Genomic DNA, 23,058 nt, shown 5'->3' on the forward strand with positions numbered 1-23,058 from the left:
ACACGCCCGGGCACATGAGCTTCTTTACTCCTCCTACCAACTGTCTGAGGGCAGGTACCATTGTTCTCCCCATTTAACAGGTGAGAAAATTAAGACACTCACTCAAGACCGGGTCTGTTAGAGGGAAAAGAGGAATAAGATAAGAACACTGTTCATTGTTACAAGCACCTATAGTGCTTTCTTTTTGTTGTTGTTGTTGTTTTTCTTTTTGAGACAGGGTCTTGCTCTGTCGCCCAGGCTGGAGTGCAGTGGTGCCATCATAGCTCACTGCAGCCTCGACCTCTGGGGTTTAAGATATCCTCCTGCCTCAGGCTGTCAGGCAGCTGGGACTACAGGCATGTGCCACTATGCCTTGCTAATTTTTTAATTTTTAATTTTGTAGAGAAGGTGTTTTGCTATGTCGCCCAGGTTGGTCTCAAACTCCTGAGCTCAAGCAATCCTCCCACCTCGGCCTCCCAAAGTGCTGAGATCGTAGGTGTGACTCAGCATGCCTGGCCCCCCCACATAGTATTCATAGGACTTCTATGTGCACAATGAAAATAGTCACTAATAATTATTATTATTAATTTTTGAGACAGAGTCTCACTCTGTCATCCAGGCTGGAGTACAGTACCATGATTTCGGCTCACTGCAACCTCCGCCTCCTGCGTTCCAGTGATTCTCCTGCCTCAGCCTCCTGAGTAACTGGGATTACAGGCTCACACCTCCGCTCCCAGCTAATTTTTGTATTTTTAGTAGAGACAGGATTTCACCTGTTGGCCAGGTTGGTCTTGAACTCTTGGACTCAAGCAATCCTCCTGCCTCGGCTTCCCAAAGTGCTGGGATTACAGGCATGAGCCACTGCACTTGGCTGCTGCTAATTATTGGTATATATATTATGTGCTGGGCACTTAGCAGGGTACTTTGTGTATATATTCTTTTAAGCCTGACCAGAACTCTCAAGGTATATATTATTTTCATTTTATCATTGAGGAAACAGAGGCCCAGAGAGATTAGGTAACTTGCCCAAGATCACCCAGCGGCTGGTGGAGACACAGGGATGCACACCAATGCCCTTTGGGTCCCAACCCAATAGCCCTGGCTGCCCTTCGTGACTGGCAAATGTGGTGGTGGCAAGGGTTTGCGGTTGAGAATCAGGGTGTGCTTTTATGTTTCGGTTCTGCATTTTACTGTGGGTGTGACCTAGACAACTGAGCTTTCGTGAAGTCTCAGTTTTCATTTGTCTTTTTTTTTGAGACGGAATCTTGCTTTGTCGCCCTGGCTGGAGTGCAGTGGCACAGTCTCAGCTCCCTGCAACTTCTGCTTCCCGGGTTCGAGCAGTTCTCCTGCCTCAGCCTCCTGAATAATTGGAATTAGAGGCGCATGCCACCATGCCTGGTGAATTTTTGTATTTTTAGGAGAGATGGGGTTTCACCATGTTATCCAGGATGGTCTCAATCTCCTGACCTCGTGATCCACCCGCCTCAGCCTCCCAAAGTGCTGGGATTACGGGCATGAGCCATTGCACCTGGCTAAGTCTCAGTTTTCTTATCGGTCACATGGGGATTATGATGAACGTGATTACAACCTCACCTGTCAGTCATGAGAAATAAATGTGATAATTAACATGAAGGCAATCTGTAGACTGGATAGTGCTATAGAAATGTTTATTGTTATTTGCATTTGTAGATATAGATACTGAGGATTGCAGAGGTTAAGCGGCATGTCTGTGATCACCCAGCCAAAAGCGACAGAGCCAGGATTTGAAACCACCGGTATTTGAGGAAATGCCCAAAGGGGCCATTTCTAAGTGGGGCACAATGTGGGTCTTGAATGCTGATTACCTGAGTGGAAGAACTCAGGGTGCTCTTTGCCTTAAAGGATGGAGTTAGGGGGAGAAGGGAGCTTTAGAGAATGCTACCTTCAGGAATAAAAGAGGGTACAGGAATCTCTCCCAAATAGCGTCTCAGAGGACATCAAGTATGAGGAGGCAGTGAAGTTCTAGAGTCTTGTCTACAGCTTATTATTATTATTGTTGTTATTATTTTGAGACAAAGTCTCGCTCTGTTGCCCAGGCTGGAGTGCAGTGGTGCGATCTCAGCTCACGGCAGGCTCCGCCTCCCGGGTTCATACCATTCTCCTGCCTCAGCCGCCTGAGTAGCTGGGATTACAGGCACCTACCACCACACCTGGTTAATTTTTTTTTTCTTTTTTTGTATTTTTAGTAGAGACAGGGTTTCACTGTGTTAGTCAGGATGGTATTATTATTATTATTGAGACAAGAGTCTCGCTCTGTCACCCAGGCTGGAGTACAGTGGCTTGATCTCGACTCACTGCAACCTCTGCCTCCTGCGTTCAAGTGATTCTCCTGTCTCATCCTCTGGAGTAGCTGGGATTACAGGTGCCCGCCACCACGCCCAGCTAATTTTTGTATTTTTAGTAGAGACGGGGTTTCACCATGTTGACCAGGCTGGCCTGGAACTCCTGACCTCAAATGATCCACCCACCTCAGCCTCTGAAAGTGCTGGGATTACAGGCGTGAGCCACCACACCCAGTCTTTTTTTTTTTTTTTTTTTTTTTTGAGACGGAGTCTTGCTCTGTCGCCCAGGCTGGAGTGCAGTGGTGCAATCTCGGCTCACTGCAAGCTCCGCCTCCCGGGTTCACGCCATTCTCCTGCCTCAGCCTCCCGAGTAGCTGGGACTACAGGCGCCTGCCCCTGCGCCCGGCTAATTTTTTCTATTTTTAGTAGAGACGGGGTTTCACCATGGTCTCGATCTCCTGACCTTGTGATCCGCCCACCTCGCCCTCCCAAAGTGCTGGGATTACAGGCGTGAGCCACCACGCCCGGCCTTTTTTTTTTTTTTTTTTTTTTTGAGATGGAGTCTCACTCTGTTGCCAGGGCTGGAGTGCAATGGTGCAATCTCAGCTCACTGCAATCTCCGCCTCCTGGGTTCAAGTGATTCTCCTGCCTCAGCCTTCCAAGTAGCTGGGATTACAGGCAGTGTGTAATAGAGTCACCATGTGATGGAGGGCATCATGCTGGGGTAAATTTTGTATTTTTGTAGAGACGGGGTTTTACCATGTTCGCCAGGCTGGTCTTGAACTCCTCACCTCAGGTGATCCACCCACCTCGGCCTCCCAGAGTGCTGGGATTACAGGCATGAGCAACTGCACCCAGCGAGTTATTATTATTATTGTTACTATGTTTTGAGAAGGAGTCCCACTCTGTTGCCCAGGCTGGAATGCAGTAGTGCGAACTCCGCTCACTACACCTCCTCCACCCGGGTTCAAGCAGTTCTCATGCCTCAGTCTCTTAAGTAGCCGGGATTACAGGAGCGCACCACCACACCTGGATAATTTTTCTTTTATTTATTTTTTTTTTTGAGATGGGGTTTCACTCTTGTCACCCAGGCTAGAGTGCAATGGCACGATCTTGGCTGGCTCATGGCAACCTCCGCCTCCTGGGTTCAAGCAATTCTCCTGCCTTAGCCTCCCAAGTAGCTGGGATTACAGGCACCCGCCCCCGTGCCCAGCTAGTTTTTGTATTTTCTTAGTAGAGATGGGGTTTCACCATGTATTGGCCAGGCTGGTCTTGAACTCCTGACCTCAGGTGATCACCTGCCTCGGCCTCCCAATGTGCTGGGATTACAAGTGTGAGCCACCATGCCCAGCCCCATAGTCATTGTTGAATTACCCCTGTCTCCTCTAAGTCAGCAGTTTGCAAACCTGAGTGTGCATCAGAATCACCTGGAAGGCTGGGCCCTACCCACAGGGTTGTGATTCAGCAGGTTTGGTGGAACCCGAGAATCTGCATTTCTAACAGATTCCCAGGTGATGCTGCTGGTCTGGGAACCACACTTTGTGAACCACTAACTTAAGTCAACAAAAATAACCCTTTTGAGAAGTGCTGCTCTGGCTTTGAATTGAGGGAGAACAGAAAGGCAGGGAGCAGCACCTCCTGAGGGGTTTGTGGTGGCTCCTCTTGGAGCCTCTGGGAGTCTCAGGCTGCAGGCATACTCTCTTGTCACCCCAGAGCTTCCTCCCTCCTGGGCCTTCTGGGCCTGTGCTGTCTCCAGGTTCTTCCACCTCTTACCTTGGGTGGTGTCCTCCATCTTGATGGGCACGAGGGGGCTCTGGGGCGCTGAGTCGCCGCTCAGGGAGTAGCTGTGCTCCGCCTGGATGCCTGGCGTAGGGGAGTCCAGTTCCATGTCCAATAGAGGGCTCTTCTCATCCAGCACAGGGTCATCAAAGAAACTGCTGAACAGGTCGTTGGAGAAGTCCTCCATGTTCTCCGTGAAGTGGTCCAGGTGCTCAGGAAAGTGCTAGGGAAGGAGAAGGTGAGGGGAAGAGGGAATTCAGCTTTGCTTGGGGAGGGGGTGCAGGTGCTACTGTGGTGGTGCGGCACCCACCACGGCCACCGTTGTCACTGCGACCTCCCATTACTGTGCCCATTCCCATTAATACCAGCAACATCACCAACCTCCCCACTACCAACATCATAACACCAACTCTCATCATTTCCATCACGACCATTACCACTGTCATCCCATTCTCTCTACCACCAGCTCCACCCTCACCATCGTTATCTGCAAGGGTGAGCTGTGGATGGGGTCAAAAAGTCCCAGGACCTGGCAACAGGACACTGGGCTCTGTGACCTTGGTCAAATGACTTAAACTGCGTGAGTCAGTTTCTCAGTCCTTCTTACTTCCTTCATAGGCTGATGTGAGGACAAAGTAAGAGAATAACCGTGTGTCTACGCCAACAAGTTTCTTTTCCAAAGGCAATATTAGTGAATTTTGTGTGCTCTTTTGCTGGAATGTGGGAAGAGAGTGATGCAGGGTGGTGGCATTCTTGAAGCCTCCAGTCCCCTCAGCAGCACAGTCCCCATCTGTCCTCGAGACTTCAGGGGCTCTGTCCTTTCCCAAGCCATCCTTTATACAGAGAGGTTAGGCTCTGGAGCCCTACTACTTAGGTTCGAATGGTGGCCTCCATCCTTCCAGCTATGACTCAGTGCTGTTTAAACTGTGGGTGGTGACTCATTAATGGGTTGTGAAATCAATTTAGTGGGTCACGACCAGAATTTTAAGTAAAAATAAAACAGAAAAAAAAAAAGGGTAGAAAATATCAGAGTGCACAGCACACAGTGGAGTTAAATACCTGGTAATTTAAAAACAAATCAGTTATGTGTGTGTGCGTGCTCGCACATGTGTGTACTTGGTAATGATGTAACATATATTTCTTAGAAACAAAAAAGTCAGGCCGGGCGCAGTGGCTCACGCCTGTAATCCCAGCACTTTGGGAGGCCGAGTGGGGGTGGATCGCCTGAGGTCGGGAGTTCGAGACCAGCCTGACCAACATGGAGAAACCCCATCTCTACTAAAAATACAAAATTAGCTGGGCCTGGTGGCACATGCGTATAATCCCAGCTACTAAGGAGGCTGAAGCAGGAGAATTGCTTGAACCTGGGAGGCGGAGGTTGTGGTGAGCCGAGATTGTGCCATTGCACTCCAGCCTGGGCAGCAAGAGTGAAACTCCGCCTCAAAAAAAAAAAAAAAAAAAGAAAAAAAGAAACAAAAAGTCTGAAAAATTTTGGTCTCCACAATCTTGGGAAGGTCAATTAACCTCTCTGTTTCATTTTATCCTCTGCACAGCTGGTAATATTAATAGTTCCTACCTGCCGAGATTGTCGTGAGGATTAAACAAGTTAATCCACGTACAGCCCTTAGAACAGTCCCTGGCACATAGTAATTACTCAGTAAACATTGCCTCTTATTGTTAATAAAGCACCCCAGTGGCTGACATATAGTAGGTTCTTATAAGTTATTTTTCTCTCTCTAAAGAATTATAAATGTGTAAACAAATGTTTCTTTCTCTTTCTGTCTTGCTTGCGAGGGTCTCACTCTGTCACCCAGGCTGGATTCCACTGGCATGATTTTGGCTCACTGCAACCTGCATCTCCCAGGTTCAAGCGATTTGCATGCCTCAGCCTCCCAAGCAGCTGCGACTACAGGTGCGCACCACCACGCCACGCCGAGCTAAATTTTTTGTATTTTCAGTATAGATGGGGTTTCACCATGTTGGCTAAGCTGGTCTCAAACTCCTGGCCTCAAGTGATCTGTCCACCTTGGCCTTCTGAAGTGCTGGGATTACAGGCGTAAGCCACTGTGCCTGTCCAATAAATGTTTCTATTGTTTGTTCCTTATTTATTGAATGAATGAATTTGCTGGTGAGTCAGAAGAGATGGGGGATGGGGGGCTGCCTTAGGTCCTGGAGCCCCACCTGCTCAGTGGTTAAAGGCTTGTGCCAGGGGATTCCTTCAAGGTCTGGAGTTGTTGGCCCTTTCTGGCCTGGAATACTGGGAACCTGTCCCAATCTGGAAGGTAATGAGCAGAGAAGTCTTCTGTATGAGCATAAGGTTCAGGGCCACATAAGTCTGTCTGCATGGAGTAGGAGATGATCACGAGCTCTGGAGTCACACAGACGTGCTTTTGACTCCTAACTCCACCACTTGCTGAGTTGCTTAACTTCTCCGTGCCTCAGTTTCCTTATCCGTAAGGGGAAAATAATAGCTCCTACCTCATAGTGTTGCCATGAGGATCTAAAATTTTGTTAGATTAGTACTTACCTCATAGGAGTATGAGGGTAAAATGAGTAAATACTGTACATACAAAACACAGAACAGTGCCTGCTATGGAGTGAGTACTCAATCATCGTTAGTTATTGTCATCATGAAAACTGCAGCCCCTAAACTCTGTCCCTGAGCTGAGCTTGGGACCAATGGTGGGAGTTGCCGGGGGAATGTTTGGCCTTCCCCTCCAAACAAAGCCTGATGAGATAATCCAGGACCAAATGAGCTTAGAAGCCCCATTGACAGGGCTACTCTCCCACTTCCCAGTTTGCCAGCAATCAATCATCATCCTACATTTCTGTTGTGCTTTTAACCCAAAGTGCTCTCCTATGCATCATTTCATTTAATCTTCACAATTATCCAATGAGACAAGACAAATGCATATTGGCATTTGACAGAGAGAGAAACTGAGGCCCAGGGAGCTAATACAGCTAATACAGCAGGGAGGCGCCCACCATCCCTCACTGCCCCTTCTACAACTGTAGCAGACCCTCCCCGGTCCGGTTATTGCCCTGAGGCAGAGTTTGCACCCTGTTCACCTGCTGGCTTCCAGCACCTGGCTCATGAGGGACAGGGCCTTGTAACCCAGATGGCAATGCCATCAGCATGTCAATTGTCCATCAACACCTGGAGTGAGGCAGTACCAGGAGGTCAGAGCTGAATGAGTTTCTAAGAATCACTGTGATCCCAGACAGAGGCCATTTACAGGGTATAACCACCCCCCAACCACCCAGCCAGCCACAGCCAGGGCTGCGCTAGCCACACCCTCCGCAGAGCCCGGGCCTGCCGGCTGGGGGCGCCTCCGTCAGTTCTCTCCCTTAGGGTCTCTCAAAGGCCTGGTGTTGGGCCCAGCGGGAGGGGGCTGTGAACAGAGGGAGCCGGTGAGTCAGCCGCTAAGGTATTTCTCCAGCAGCTGCTTCTCAGGCGATAAGGGTTTGCCAAGCCCCTTCCTGGGGCCTGGGAGAGGAGAGATGCTTCCTCCGATCTGGGCTGGATTCCCTGAAGGCCTTGGCTCAGGCAGATGACCCAGGTTCTTCCCAGAGACCCTTTTAGGGTGCCCGCAGGAAACTGCTTAGAGAGCTCAGCTGGCCCCATTGTGTGAGCAGCCCCCACCCCACCTGCTAGAAACAGCAGCCAAAACCCAGCAGGATGGAGCTTCCAGAGCAGCGGGAGCCAAGTGGAAGGGGAGGGCGGCCAAGGGGCAGGCGGGGTGGGGGTGGAGGACACTCCGACGCCCAGGTCTTCTTTGCGCCGGGCTTCTTCAGGTGCTGGGTGGACAGTGGGCGCGTCCCATCACCCCTAGGCCCGCCTCGCCCTCCTGGGAGCACTGCCATCAGGGACTCCCGTAGAGAGCTCTGCGGCCCTAGTTCCGTCTGATGCCTGGCCTCTCATGGCGGCTCAATTAGGGTTGGTTTCTATCATCAAGTTAGAGGCAGAAGGGACCGGAGAAAGCTCCTCCACGGTCCCCGTCCCCCGCTCCCCGCCTCGCTCCATCCCTTCTATTTCTCAGCAGAGAAAACTCCAGTCCAGAGAGGGAAACGCAGCTACCCAGGACGCACAGTGAGTGAGCTGGTGATGTCCGGGGCTGCAAAGTGAGCTGGTGAAGTCCACGGCTGCCCTGGCGCGTGCGGGACCTTCTGGTCCTCTCACTCTTTCCACCGCATCCACTTGGCCCCATCCCTGGAAAGCCCATTCTGGAGACCTCAGACCTCCTCCGGTCCAGCACGCCCCCTAGTCCCCTCTACCCCCAACCACACCCAGCCCTCCCTCCACTTCACACACAAAAGTTCAGGTTTAGATTGTCCGATGGAAATTGGGGAGCAAGAGGAAGGGGTCGGTGGCCGGGTGTCCACGAACGTCAGGGGAGCCATGTGTCAACGCTTTGAGGGCGACAGGGTTCTGCAGGGGGTGAGCGTCCTATAAGGGTGCCTTTCCAGGCAACGGGGGTGGGATGCCGGCGAAGGAAATATTATGATTTTTGTTTCCCTCCTCGTTAAAGACTTTTTCCTATAGTCGTGCCAATATAAGCTCCTTTTCGGCTGCCACGCGCAGCCGGCGCCGGCTTCCCTCTCTTGGAGGAGAGGTTCCCGAGCTCTCCGGCTCGCAGACCCGCGTACCCCTCCTCTCGGCTGCACCCCCTCTTGGAGCCCGGCCTCAGCCGCCCGCCGTTTACATTTTAGAGAAGGATCCGGGTGCCGCTGTCCTGGAGCGGCCCACAAAGGGTTAACCCGGGAACACCCGGGGCCGCCCCTCGCCGGAATCCGTCCTGCTCATTGGTGGGAGCCGCAGAGCTCCTGGCCAATGGCGGGAGGCTGCGAGCAGCCGCCCGTGGCGGCGTGGAGGGCACCGGAGGAGTGCAGGGCTCGCGCGGAGGAGGGTCCTAGCCGGCGCCGACGGCCCGCGGCTGTGGGAGCGCAGGGTGCACTGGCTCGGGCCAGCCTGGGACCCCTTCTGCGTCTGGGGCCGAGGCAGAATGGCCTGGCCGTCTCACGGTGTCCTAAACCCGTCATCAGTAGCATGGCCCCGCCCCCACCCCCGCGGGGAGAAGTGGAGACCGAGGGTCTCCCCGACCTCCTCGAGTCAAAGGGCGGGCCGGGCCTTAAATCCCCTTGCAGCTCCATCTCGAATTGTCCTACCGTGGGGCGCTTTGGTGGTTCTCTGTCTCTGGTGGCTGCAGAGGGGACTCTCCTGGGGCAGTAATCGTACCGGCTCTAGCCTTGTTTTTCCCCCTCCCTAAATTCCTTCCCTAAGGTCAGTGCAGAAACAGGGTAAAGCTCTAGGGGCGCAGCTGCCTGCTGGGGTTGGTGTAGGAGAAGGGTCTCCCTAACCAGAAGCAGCCTCAGCGCGCCCCCTTCCCTCAGGCCCCTGGCTCCTTGGCGCTTGCACCCCCATTCCTGACTTCTGCCCCTCCCCCGGCCCAGGCTGGTTCAGTCTGTGCTTGGGGAAAGGAGGGAGGAGACCGGAGCGGGTCCAGGCTGAGCTGTGGGATAAGGGGTGGGGGGGGAATCCTGAGCCCGGACATTCCTTCCGAGAGAGTGAGAGCTAGGGAGAGATGGGAGGAGAGGCCTCTCACATTTCCCCCTTTCTTTCCCCCCGCAGGCTGGGGCCCACAGAGCTCCCCCCACACACCCCAACACACACTGACCCATACATTCCCGGACGGTTACTTGCCTCGTGGTCACTAGAAAGTTGTCCCTATTTCAAGCTGAAGGGCCTTCAGTCTGAGTCACTGCTGTGCCTGGGGGGCCGGGGGGCAGTGAGAACAGGGAGAGGAGGTGGGCCCTTTGGGTCCCCAGTTGTCAGCAGACCCACCCTGTCCTTAAGCATTGCCATCCAGTATGTGGGGGTCCTAAGAGACCCAGGCCTTGCCCTCCCAGAGCTAAAGCCACCCTGTGAAGGAGAAAATGCACTGAACTGAAACTCTGGAGGCCCTAATTCAAGACCCAGGTCTGCTCTGAGACCTGGGCAGTGGCAGGTGTCTCCTCTCCTGGCCTCGGTTTCCTCATCTGTTACACTCTGTGTCTCTATGGAAGCGCGGTTGGGAGGGGTCTAGAAAAGTGAATTAGTCTTCAGAACGTGGGCCTTTTTCCTCTGCCCTGGCCTTTTGGGGACTGGACGGTGAGAAAACAGTTCTCCTGGTTCCTGGAGCCAGTCCCTCCCAGAGTCTTCCTGGCAGAGTATGGGGGTTAAGGGAGCACGTTGTTCCAACCTCCAACCTCACTCTCAGCCCCCAGTCCCCACAGGCCTAAGGAAGGCGGCTGCTGAAGTTTCATATTTTCCCCTACCAAACTGTTCACCACAGAGCACAAGTCCAAATAAGCAGAAATACTTCTGTGTGTGTGTGTGTGCATGCACGCATGTGCACATGCTACACAGATGTGGGCTGAGGGGTTCCTTCGTACACAGGGAAACACCACATCTCCGACACCACATAGTGAAAAGTACACCCATCGACACATTCAGACAGTTCCGTGTGCAGCCTTGTACAGGCGCTATCACACATACAGACACCCTCACAGAGTCACATAGGCTGACACTGTCAGGTGTGAATGCAAACTCAACAAGACACACTCATCAGATGTGATCAGACAGTGATTCACACCCCTACACTCACGCACATGCGAAGTCACCCCAGACACAGGATCACACAGACATGGTCACGCATACTCGCTCTCACACACACACCATCTCACATGACCACAGAACTAAATGTTGGTGTCGCCAAGCCAGCATCTCAGTGCCTGAGATGACTGAGTCATGTGAACACCAGTGAGGGAGATTTGGGAGTCCCAGGCTTGCATGGGGCTGGGACTGAAGAAAGCGTCAACATGGGGACTGAGCTTTCTGTTGCCAGTGTGTGCTGGAGAAAGGAAGGAAAGAGGAATTAGCAGGCAGGTGCCAGCCACAGGCTACTTCAAGGCAGAGCAGAGTCCTGGGAAGGGTGTGTATTCTCTGCAGTCCCCTAGCCCTGTTAGTCTGGCCCTTCCATTGCCCCTCCTGACACTGGTAACCTTGCTGTGGTCAGGCCATAGCTTCCTCAGTTTCCCAGCCAGCCCCTGGCATCTTCTCACCAGGCGGCCCATGCGCTGTGGCCCAACCCTGGGGCGGGCACCAGGCACTGTCTGGGCAGGAGGAAGCGATGGCAGCGAGTGCCGCCGCCCAGGGCTGGGATTAGCTCTGTCTGGCACCTCCGAGGGCACAGCAGCCTACGGTCTGGCTTCTGGAGACGCTGGTCTATAGGCAGGGGAACCCTGCAGGACAGCTTAGGACACTGGAAATCGAGTGCCAGGGTTGGTGCCAGGGGCCTCTGGAGAATAAGGGCATCTAGTCACATTCATTTATTCATCATTCATGCATTCATTCAGTATTTACTCAGCACCTACTGGGTGCCCAGCTTTGTGGATACAGAGATGAACAAGATCCAATTCCTGCTCTTAAAAGGCTTTCTGACCAATGGTGTGACTATGAAGGTAAGTCCAAGCCTCGAACTCTGATCCCTCTCCAGAGCATCCTCCACGTTACATCAAGAGAGATCTTCTAGGCCAGTCAAGGGGGCTCACACTTGTAATCCTACCACTTTGGAAGGCCAAGGTGGGAAGATTGCTTGAGGCCAGGAGTTTGAGGCCAGCCTGGGCAATATAGCGAGATCCCATCTCCACACACAAAAAATTAAAAAATATTAGCCAGGTGTGGTGGGTAATCCCAGTCACTCAGGGAGCTGAGGTAGGAGGATTACTTGAGCCCAGAAGTTTGAGGCTGCAGTGAGCTGTGATTACACTGCTACAGTCCAGCCAGGGCAACAGAGCAAGACCCTGTCTCTAAAAAAAGGATCTTCTAAAACTTAGAAGTCACTGTGTCATTTCTCTGCTCCATCGATCAGGAACTTGTACTCTATCCCAAGGGTACTCTATCCTAAGGGTAGTAGGGAGCCATCAATGAATATGGCTTCCTTCTACTCTTAGGATAGAGTGCAAGTTCCTTGGTATAGCTTCAAATGATCCAGCCGTATTGCCTCTATGTCTTGCTGTATCCAATTCTTGTCCAAATCTGCAAAGCCTAGCATTGGTCCCAGCACACAGTGGGTGCTCAGGCGTTTGCTGAGTGACTGACCGACTGGATGAGTGTGTGAATGAAGGAGTGTGTCAGACGGCTTATGGACTCAGGCCCTGTTTTCTGCAGCAGAGAGCCTCCAGGAATGACCATCCCGAATCTTGCTCTGATGCCAGCTTGCTTCTGCTCCAGGCAGAGTTTCCATGTGTTTGGACTCCTTCCCTCGGCTCCTCCCTAGTGGGGCCGCTGTACCCATTCTCCGGGTGGTTCTTCCTTCCCCAAGCCTTTCTATTCTTAAGCCCTAGCCAGACCAGGTACCTGGGAAGCACAGACTCCACTCAGTGCTGGAATCGCTGTCCCCCCCCAGACCCAGTCAGGCCTAAGGGTATAAACAGAACACAGTGGCCAACCTGTTAGGGCTGCTCTCCCGGCCTCTGGCCAGCTGGAAGGCCCTCCTCGCCTGGAGCCTACCGCCTCGCTCTGGCTGGAATTCCCTTGGCCTCCCCTCTCCTCAGTGTACTCAGCATTCGGCCTCTGACATCCTCAGCGGTCCTGGCCTGTCTGAGTTGTCCTCAGGTTTTATTTTTGGAGGGAGTGGTATTCTCTCTCCTTATTTACTCTCTTCTTTCAGGGAAGGTGTGGGACCCCCGGGCTCAGCTGGGGATTAGGCTAATGACTCCAGTCCCTGGGGTCTGGAGCTCTCTGGGCCTCCATGGGAGGAGACCACCAAAGACTCTTGACCCACCCGATGCTTCAAAGCCAGCTGTCTCTGCCTTCCTTCCCCCACCCAGTAGGTGACTAATGCCTGCCCTTGCCCTTCTTGAAGAGCCCCACAATGGCCAAAAGAAATCATTACAATTTTCGAGCAGAAAGGAATTTTGGCATCAGTAAGTCCACCCGCTCTTATGTGCAGAGGCAAAGCAGTTCAATGGTTATGAGCAAGGGAGTCAGACAGACCTGGTTCTAATCCTGGTTCTCCTACACACTGTGCAGGCTTTGGACAAGTTACTTAACCTCTCTAAGCCTCAGTCCTGAGTATAAAATGGGAACATTCGTACCCACCCCACCAGGTTGCTGTGAGGATTAAATGAGATAACAATTGTAAAGTGCTTTATATAATGCAGGACATATAGGAGGAAGGCTCTCATTAAATGTAGCTGTTATTATTACAGATGAGGAAAACCGAGAGCTGGGGATGGGAGTACACTTGCCCAGGGTCACACAGCCCAAGGTAAGCAGCCATTTCCAGAGTCATTCATTTGTCTCTATCTCCCTTCCAAGGAGGAAAGAAGGACTGACACCAGCCCAAAGGCACACTTTTCCTTGAGTCAGTCGGATGGGCAAACCACTGGGTCTTCAGTGCCTCCCTCCTACCCCCATGTCCAGGCCCACCTCTGTGGCAGGCATTTCCTCCATTGCCCCAGGGGCCTCCTTCTTGCTCACTGAGGGTCAGGGGTCTGGGGAAGAGACCCCAGTACTCAGCCCCAAATGGCCCCCAGGCCAGTGGGACTCTGAGGGGAGTGGGGAGTGCTGGGTCCTGACATCACAGAGTAGAGAAGCTAGAGCCACAGTCATGCAGGCCAGCTGGGGCCCTTCCAGTGCGTCCAGATGTCTCAGGAATGTGCTGAGCTGGGAACTACCACCTTCCTTCCCTCCCCACCCCCAACCCGTCGTCCCCTTGCTTGCTCTAGCTTTGCCTCCGCCCACCCCCTCGGCTCCTCCTCTTTCATCTCTCCCTGGGAGGCCTCCTGTCCACCGTCCCTCTGGCACGGTGCCACAGTCAGGCTCCCTCTCAGTCCTCTGAAGGGATTGTCAGAGGCAGGAGCCCTTCCCCTCCCGCAGACCCCAGGGACTGAACTTGTGGGGTGGAGGGAGATGGGAGCTAACTGGGAGGAAAGAGTTCTGAGCAGATAGTGCATGCCAGATCCCAAATGTGGAACTGATTTGCAGCCCTGGAGAGAAAGGGGTGAAGGCCTTGGGGCGGCAGAGGGCAGGGCTGGAAGGATGGTGAGTGGGGCTCTGGGCATCTTGTCCCAGCCAATGGGTGGGAGGGTCAAGGAGCTAGTGTGCCAGGCTGGGCTGGGCTCAGGAGGGTTCAGACCCTTCTAGGCTCCTGGGGTTCATAGGGACGTGCTTTGTCTGATGGTGGAGGGTCCTGGAGTATTGGACGGGATGGGGGAACCTTGTTAGGGTCCTGGTGTTGGGCCAGGAGCCAGGACATGGTTCAGGCTGGAGCTCTCAGCCCCGGAGAGGAACAGCCTGTCCCTCTGCAAGGGCGGAGTTGCCTTGGGCCTCCCCAGGCCAGCCTGGCTCTCAGTGCTGGGGATGAAGGAGCCAGAAGGGAACTGGTACTCCTGGCCCAGTGCGAGAGTCACATCAGGGCACAGGGTAGAAGTCAGAGGAGAGAAGAGACCTGGAGTCAGCTGCTGCCCTCAGCTACCCTGGGCTCAGGGAGGGCCCACAATTCTGTTCCCCCTGGGGGAGAGTCCCTGATCACCCAGACAGGGCGACAGCTGAGATTCCCCTGATGGACTGCAGGGCCCCAAGCACTGAGACCATTCAGAGGAGCTGGTGACCATCACCTGGTACAACCCAGAACTGTCATTGGCTCCCTCCTGCCTGCTGAAAAACTCCCAGCTCCCCAGCGTGATACTCAGGGACTGTCAGAAACTGATCCCAGCTTACCACTAGAGCTGGAGCCCCCTCATTTTCTCTTCTCTCCAGCCTGGTTGGACGGACCACTCCCAGCTCCTTAAACCTGCTGTGGTCCCCATGGCTGTAGGACCTTTGCTTATACCTCTCCTGGTGCCTGCAGTGTTTTGTTCTTTATCTCCTCATTCTAACTCTTCCTATCCTTTAAGGGGCCAACTCAAATGCTGCTTCCTCCAAGAAGCCTTCCCTGATCACCAAGCTCGAAGAGTCATCTCCCTCTCTGTTCTACCATAGCACTTACAGACTGTTCCGTCATTGGCTGATATCATGCCCTGAACTCTAATTACACACAATGGGATCCAGCTATCCTTCTAAATGTTACCCTTCTTTAGGGTAGGATCAAGGAAAGGTTTCTTTTTTTGTGTTTTTTGGAGACGGGGTCTCACTCTGTTGCCCAGGCTGGAGTACAGTGGTACGATCTTGGCTCATTGCAACCTCTGCCTCCTGGGTTCAAGTAATTCTCCTGCCTCAGCCTCTCAAGTAGCTGGGATTACAGGAACGGACCACCATGTCCGGCTAATTTTTGTATTTTTTGGTAGAGATGGGATTTCACTGTTTTGTCCAGGTTGGTCTTGAACCCCTGACCTCAAGTGATCCGCCTGCCTCAGCTTCCCAAAGTGTTGGGATTACAGGCGTGAGCCACCGCGCCCGGCCAGATTTCATCCTTGAACCCTCTGCAGAGTCTCAAATAGGGCCCCATTTATACTCTGCCTAATAGTAATGATCATAATATAACAACAGTGAATATTTATGTACCAGGCACTGCTCTAACTCCCTGCATGTAGTGGCTCATTTAAGTTTCAAAGGATAAAGTGGGTCTTCTTAGTACCCTCACTTGATGGATGAGACACTGAGGCTCAGAGTAGTTAAGTAGCTTGCCCAAGTTCATTCAGTTAGCAAGTGGTCAAGCGGGGATTTGAACCCAAGCTCTGATCGCAGAGCCCCTGTTCTAAAGCACCCACAACAACACTGGTTGCTGAAGGAATGATCCTGCTGCCCCATTGCAGCACCTAGTCCAGGGCCAGATACAAAATATGAGCCCCCACTCCACACACTGGGTTCATCCTGGGGATCTGGTTTTGCTCCTTTCCTGGCCATCCCTCTCCTGCTGCCCAGAAAGAGCCCTGAGAAGGGTCCTGGGGCTTTTTGGCTTTACCCAAAGAGCCTCCCATCTTCAGAGAATTGAGACAGATAGAAAAATAAAATCCCTGTGATCAGGGCTCTGCAGGGCTGGACAAGGTGGGATATTCCTGCAAGGGCTGTCAAATGCTGTGGGCCTTCCTTTTAGGCAATGACAGCAACAATCAGAATAAAAACAGCAAAGGGGACCATAGTCAATTATAATTAAATTTTAAAATAACTAAGAGGGCCGGGTGCAGTGGCTCACACCTGTAATCCCAGCACTTTGGGAGGCTGAGGCATGCGGATCACTTGAGGCCAGAAGTTTGAGACCAGCCTGGCCAACATAACAAAACCCCGTCTCTGCTAAAAATACAAAAATTAGCCGAGTGTCATAGCGCATGCCTGTAATCCCAGCTACTCGGGAGACTGAGGCAGAGAATCGCTTGAACCTGGGAGGCAGAGGCTGCCATGAGTGGAGGTCATGCCACTGCACTCCAGCCTGGGCAACAGAGTGAGACTCCATCTCAAAAATAAATGAATAAATAAATAAATAAAATTAAAAAATGAAGAGTATAATTGGATTGTTTGTAACACAAAGGATAAATGCCTGAGGGGATGGATACCCCACTCTCCATTACATGATTTTTTTTTTTTTTTTGAGACAGAGTCTCACTCTGTTGCCCAGGCTGGAGTTCAGTGGCGCGATCTCAGCTCACTGCAACCTCCGCCTCCTGGGTTCAAGCAATTCTTCTGCCTCAGCCTCCTGAGTAGCTGGGATTACAGGCATGCACCAATACACCCGGCTAATTTTTGTATTTTTAGTAGAAACGGGATTTCACCACGTTGGTCAGGCTGTTCTCGAACTCCTGACCTTGTGATCCGTCCACCTTGGCCTCCCAAAGTGCTGGTTTTATAGGCATGAGCCACCGTGCCCGGCCCATGATGTGATTATTGTGTATTACATGCCTGTACCAAAATATCTCATGTACCCCCAAGTATCTAACCTACTATGTACCCACAAAAATTAAAACTTATCCAGATGTGGCGACTCATGCCTGTAATCTTAGCACTTTGGGAGCCAAGGAGGGAGGATCGCTTGAGCTCAGGAGTTTGAGACTAGCCTGGGCAACATGGCAAAAAGCCATCTTTACAAAAAATACAAAAAATTAGCCAGGCATGGTGGCATGTGCCTGTAGTCCCAGCTACTTGGGGTGTTGAGGTGGGAGGATCACTTGAGTCTGGGAGGCTGAGGCTGTAGTGAGCTGTGTTTATGCCACTACACTCCAGCCTGGGCAACAGAGTGAGACCCTGTCTCAGAAAAAAAAATTTAAAAACCAAAAGAATAAAAACAGCAGTGGCAACTATTGTTTATAGAGGGTTTATGGTGTACCAGGCCCTCTACAAGAATTTCTGATGGAATTCTCTTAAGAACCCTATGTTTTACCATGAACCCTACTTTTGGATGAGGGAAATAAGCCTGGAGAGGTTAAAGCACCTGCCCAAGCTCACACAGGTGACAAGAGGGAGCCCCCAGGTCTAAGCAGCGCTGCAGATGTCCCACCTCAAGCAAGGATCACCTCCCCAGCACTTGCCCCATCATCTGCCGTCTGACCTGCGGACCTGCTGTCTGCACAGGTTGAGCCTGGGAGTATGCACCTGGTCTTGGGACTTTCCTGTTTAAAATCTCCCCAAAGTGGGGTGGATTCAGAATCTACAGCTCACCTCTGTCCCAAACTCATGCAGCTTTGAGAGACCAAGATATTCAGAACTGAGTCTTTTTTCTTTTCTTCTTTTTTTTTTTGAGACAGAGTCTTGTTCTATTGCCCAGACTGGAGTGCAGTGGTGCAATCTTGGCTCACTGCAACCTCTGCCTCCTGGGTTCAAGCAGTTCTCCTGCCTCAGCCTCCTGAGTAGCTGGGATTATAGGCTCCCACCACCACGCCTGGCTAATTTTTGTATTTTTATTTTTGTATTTTATTTTTATTCTTTTTTAAATTTTTTATTTTTGAGACTGAGTTTCACTCTTTTTGCCCAGGCTGGAGTGCAATGGTGCGATCTCGGCTCACCACAACCTCCCCCTCCCAGGTTCAAGCAATTCTCCTGCCTCAGCCTCCCTAGTAGCTGGGATTACAGGCATGTGCCACCACGCCCAACTAATTTTGTATTCTTAGTAGAGACAGGGTTTCTCCATGTTGGTCAGGCTAGTCTCAAACTCCCGACCTCAGGTGATCTGCCCGCCTCAGCCTCCCAAAGTGCTGGGATTGCAGGCATGAGCCACCACACCCGGCCAATTTTTGTATTTTTAGTAGAGATGGGGTTTCGCCATGTTGGCCAGGCTGGTCTCAAATTCCTGACCCGCCTCAGCCTCCCAAAGTGCTAGGATTACATGCATCAGTCACCATGCCTGGCCCTGAGTCTGATTCTTAAGCTGGGTAAGTTTTCATGTATTCATTTTATTATACTTTATAACTGATAGATATACATTCTGTATATTCTTCCATTGCACAATATGTCATAATAGAAAAGGCCATGATGATAAAGTGAAAGGGAGAGATGGCATTTATGCTAAGATTCACGATTTGAGTAATCGAATGAATGAATGAATGAATGAATGAATCTACTTTAGAAAAGAGGACCCTCAAAGCTGGAAATGTAGAAGTGTCCTTTCTTTTACTATCTGTTCACCCACCTATTCATTCCTCTATTGTCCCCACCCTACTCCATCCTGCCTTCCTTCCATCCATCCAATAAATAAACATTTCCTGAGTACTCAGTCATTATAGCTGTACCTAGAGAATAGCCAAAAATAATTGACTGACACACCCTGCTCTCAGGGAACCCTCAGTTTGGTTCATAAATGAGGAGGGCAAGGCCCAGAAAGGGAAAGTGATTTGCCTAAGGTCACACAGCAAGTGAGGGAAATGAGGTGAAGAGGGGTGAGGGTATTCCAGGTGGAAGGAACCCATGGGCAAAGGCTCAGACCCGTCTGCCTCCAAAGTGAGCTCCCCTCAGTCACTGCCTGAAACCTGCCTCCTGGCTCTCCATGAAGGCCTGAAGAGCCTGCCTCACTCCATCATTACTTTCATTTTTGTTATTCTTTTGGAAGGAGAGGAGGGACCAGTGGCTGCTGCTGTCCAGCTGTTATGTTGGACCACACATCCCAGCCCAGATGTGTCAGCCTCTCTCTGATGGGTGAAGTGGCTTCCGGGCCATGAGCCAAGGGCCAAGGAAGCGGCAGTGAAGGCTCTGTCCCAGAGGAATTGGGGGAGGAGGCACACTGAACCCGGCAGCAGGGAAGCCCATGGTTGCTCCAGCTATCAAACTGACCTTGTAGACAATATGGTGTGTCCAGGAGGTGGGGATCAAGATCTTTGACATTCCAAGGAAATCAATACCTTTGACATATTTCCTCTGAGGGTCAGAGTCCTGGGGCATTTCCTGCCTCTCCCAGCTTCTCCTCAACCAGACAATCCCACTCCCACACATTCCCCAGTCCTGGTCCAGGGTCCTGCCATTCAGTCTGGCTTCCCCAGGGCTGCTCAAGAGGGTTACACAGAGTTCCAGCCAGAGCAATGCTCATGGTCTTGACTTAACTCCACCCAAATCTTCCTCCTCTATCCTGCCCCCAGGAGTGCTGAGACTTCCAGAGGAACAGACTGTTCTACAGCATCTGGAGCTGGTTTCTTGAGGGAGGTTCAAGGGCAAGCCAGGTCCCAGAGAGAGATGCTCCAGGAGGGCCTCGGTACCAGGACTCGCATGAAGCACATGGTATAGGGAGAAGACACAAAACAGGGATGTCCTTTATGCTCCCCTCTCCTGGTGCAGCAGCCAGGCCAGGCCAGGCCAGGGCAGACAGAAACAGAGTCTCCTGAGGAGTCCTGGGAGTTGCAGGGAGCAAAGGTCCAAGTCCCCAGAAGGGCTGGGGAACAGCATCCTGGGGTGAATCTGAGGATAGGGTGTGAAATGGGATGTGGGAGCTTGTCCAGGGGATCTGGCTTTGCCCATAAAGCTCTAGGCATCCAAGGTGCCCTAAGGATGGGAGTGGGTGAGGATGAAGGCAGGGACCCTCTGATATCAAAGATCCTGAATTTTTCTTGCTCTAGAGGGCAAAGCTCAAACCAGAACAACAAGAGAACTTGCTTGTAGCTTCTTCTCGCTCCCCTCTTTGACTCTCTCTGTAGGACTCCTGCCCTTGAGTGGAGTTAATATATTCCCCTCTCTTAGTTTTCTTATCTGCACAATGGATAATAATGCCTATATGTGTTCGGTAAAAGGAACATGGCCCCAGTCCCTGTGGAAATGCCTTTTTTTTTTTTTTTTTTTTTTTTTTTTTTCTGAGACAAAGTTTTGCCCTTGTTGCCTAGGCTGGAGTGCAATGGTGCGATCTTGGCTCACTGCAATCTCTGCCTCCTGGGTTCAAGCTATTCTCCTGCCTCAGCCTCCCAAGTAGCTGGGATTACAGGCACCTGCTACCATGCCCGGCTAATTTTTTTTTTTGTATTTTTAGTAGAGACGGGGTTTCACGATGTTAGTCAGGCTGGTCTCAAACTCCTGAACTCAGGTGATCCACCTGCCTCGACCTCCCAAAGTGTTGGGATTACAGGCGTGAGCCACCATACCTGGCCAGAAATGCCTTCTAATAAGTCCTTTGCCACTAAGGATGAGGGAAATTGGGGCAGCATGTGCAGAGATCACCTTCTGAGAAAGCTTTCATGACCTGTAGCCTGGCTCAGCCTCCTGCCATGCTCTGCTCCATCATGGCATCCACCATGGTATTGATACTGCCTATTTCGCTCTCTTTCTCTCTCATTCGTCTGTGATTGACTGGAGGGTCAAGTGTGTTTTCTTCATCCAGGTTACCCTGGCACCAGCATAGATGTTCCTTCAGTGCCCAGTTGCTGAAGGAATGGACATGTGTATTAATGAATGAGCAAATGAATTCCCGGCTGGTCCAGGGAAGCCGGAGGGACCTCACAACCTGTCGGGGGGCAGACAGCACTTCTGTGGGACCCTGCATCCCCACCACCCTAAGGGCTGGCCATTCCAGGATCCTGAAAACCCCAGGACCCCTTCAGGAAACGTAAGTACACCTCTTGAACACTTAGATCTGATTTTTGGGGTCTTGCTCTGTTGCCCAGGCTGGAGTGCAGTGGCGTGATAATAGCTCACTGCAGCCTTGAACTCCTGGGCTCAAGTGATCCTCCCACGTCAGTCTCCTAAGCAGCCAGGCCTTCAGGTATGTGCCACCATGCCTGGATAATTATTTATTTTTTATTTTTTGTAGAGATGGAGTCTTTCTGTGTTTCCAGGCTGGTCTCAAACTCTTGGCCTCAAGTGATCCCCCTGCCTCCACCTCCCAAAGTGCTAGAATTACAGGTGTGAGCCACCACATCCAGCCTGGGATTTTTTTAAAACAATGTTTCCCTTCCCTTACAAGGATTGCCCCAGCCTAAAGTAATTTTCTCTACAAATATAGTAAGTCCTTGAAATAGAGCAAAGTTCGCTACAGTGTGACCCAAACTTGACTTCTGTTCTATGCTCAGGCCCCTTCTCAAGTAAAAGTGAGCAAAACTCCATTCTTTGTGGGGTTGGTAAAAAAAAAAAGTGATGCCTCATTCTTCTGTGGGACTCTCTCTCTTTGGTCCGCTTTGTGCAGTAAGGTGTCACAATTTTTACTTTCCTGCTTTTTGTGATAGTATAGACCATCTGAAAAATACTGTTTTTCGTTAATTCTACAAAAATATAACTCCACATTTTATGTAATTGGAAAATTTATTTTTAAATTTGTATTATTATTATTACTTTTAGAGACAGGGTCTGGCTCTGTTGCCCAGGCTGGAGTGCAGTGATGCCATCATGGCTCACTGCAGTCCCAACCTCCCTAGTCCATGTGATCCTCCCTCCTTAGCCTCCCGAGCAGCTGGGACCATAGGCATATGCCACCATGCCTGGCTAATTTTTTTTTTTTTTTTTTTTGAGACGGAGTCTGGCTCTGTCGCCCGGGCTAGAGTGCAGTGGCCGGATCTCAGCTCACTGCAAGCTCCACCCCCCGGGTTTACGCCATTCTCCTGCCTCAGCCTCCCGAGTAGCTAGGACTACAGGCGCCCGCCGCCTCACCCGGCTAGATTTTTGTATTTTTTAGTAGAGACGGGGTTTCACCGTGTTCGCCAGGATGGTCTCGATCTCCTGACCTCGTGATCCGCCCGTCTCGGCCTCCCAAAGTGCTGGGATTACAGGCTTGAGCCACCGCGCCCGGCCCCCTGGCTAATTTTAAAAAATTTTGTGTAGAGATGAGGTCTCCCTATGTTGCCCAGACTGGTCTTGAACTCCTGGGCTCAAGCAATCCTCCTGCCTTGGCCTCCCAAAGCATTGAGATTATAGGCATGAGCCACTGCAAATGAACATAACTGGACATTTTTGACTGGGCATATTTATTGCATTATTGTAGAGTTTTACTATATTGAGCATCTATTTTGTCCCATGTGACTGTGCTAGGTTTATGTCAATGCACAAAACTGATATGGACTCTCCTCTTATGGAACTTACTTTCTCATGGAGGAAATACACAGTAAGCCATTAAAATAATTGCAAACTGGGTTAAGGGCTAGAAGAAATCAAAAGACTAAAACAGAAAATAATAGGGGGGGTCCCACTTTAGGTGTTCAGGGAGCCTTCCTGAAGGAGGTGACATTTGAGCTGGGATCAGAAGGCTGAGATGGAGAGACTGGGAGAAAAGCAGTCCAGATGGCAGGAACAGCATGTGCAAGGGCCCTGAGGCAGGGCTGGAAAAGGCTTATTCTTAAATTGGGTGAGTATGGATCCAGGAGTCCTAGAGCAATCTGAAGAAGAAACTGGGGAAGACGGAAGCACTAGAGCCGGTGCTCAAGGGTGAGACCTGAGCCACAAGTTCAAATCCCCTGTGGGTAGCCAATTGTAGACTATTCTAGACTAGGGGCTTCAGAGGCCTGTGCTACAGTATGGGGATGGCTCAAGGCAATGAGAATACATTGAAAACCATAGAGAGCCCTTCCTGGACCCCAGAGACAGTGCGGGCTCTGAAGGACC

The 23,058-nt window shown here is 51.4% G+C and overlaps 1 protein-coding gene across 6 annotated transcripts in view; it reads right to left on the reverse strand.

The window, feature by feature from the left end:
* The window catches only part of CREB3L1 (cAMP responsive element binding protein 3 like 1), a 45,266-nt gene that overhangs the window by 17,455 nt on the left and 4,753 nt on the right, over window positions 1–23,058 (reverse strand). For 4 of the 6 annotated variants that reach the window (XR_013403885.1, XR_013403884.1, XM_028833479.2 and 1 more), the window contains exon 2: window positions 4,074–4,302. Coding sequence is in view for 4 of the 6 variants with exons in the window: in XM_028833479.2 (XP_028689312.1) it covers window positions 4,074–4,302 (229 nt within the window). In the remaining 2 variants the exon portion in view is untranslated. Of the gene's footprint in view, window positions 1–4,073; window positions 4,303–9,245; window positions 9,425–23,058 lie in introns of those variants that run through there. The other 2 variants (XM_077963027.1, XM_077963026.1) reach the window with 2 other exon arrangements.

The sequence above is a fragment of the Macaca mulatta genome, chromosome 14, assembly GCF_049350105.2.
Source record: "Macaca mulatta isolate MMU2019108-1 chromosome 14, T2T-MMU8v2.0, whole genome shotgun sequence".
Lineage (NCBI taxonomy): Eukaryota > Metazoa > Chordata > Mammalia > Primates > Cercopithecidae > Macaca > Macaca mulatta.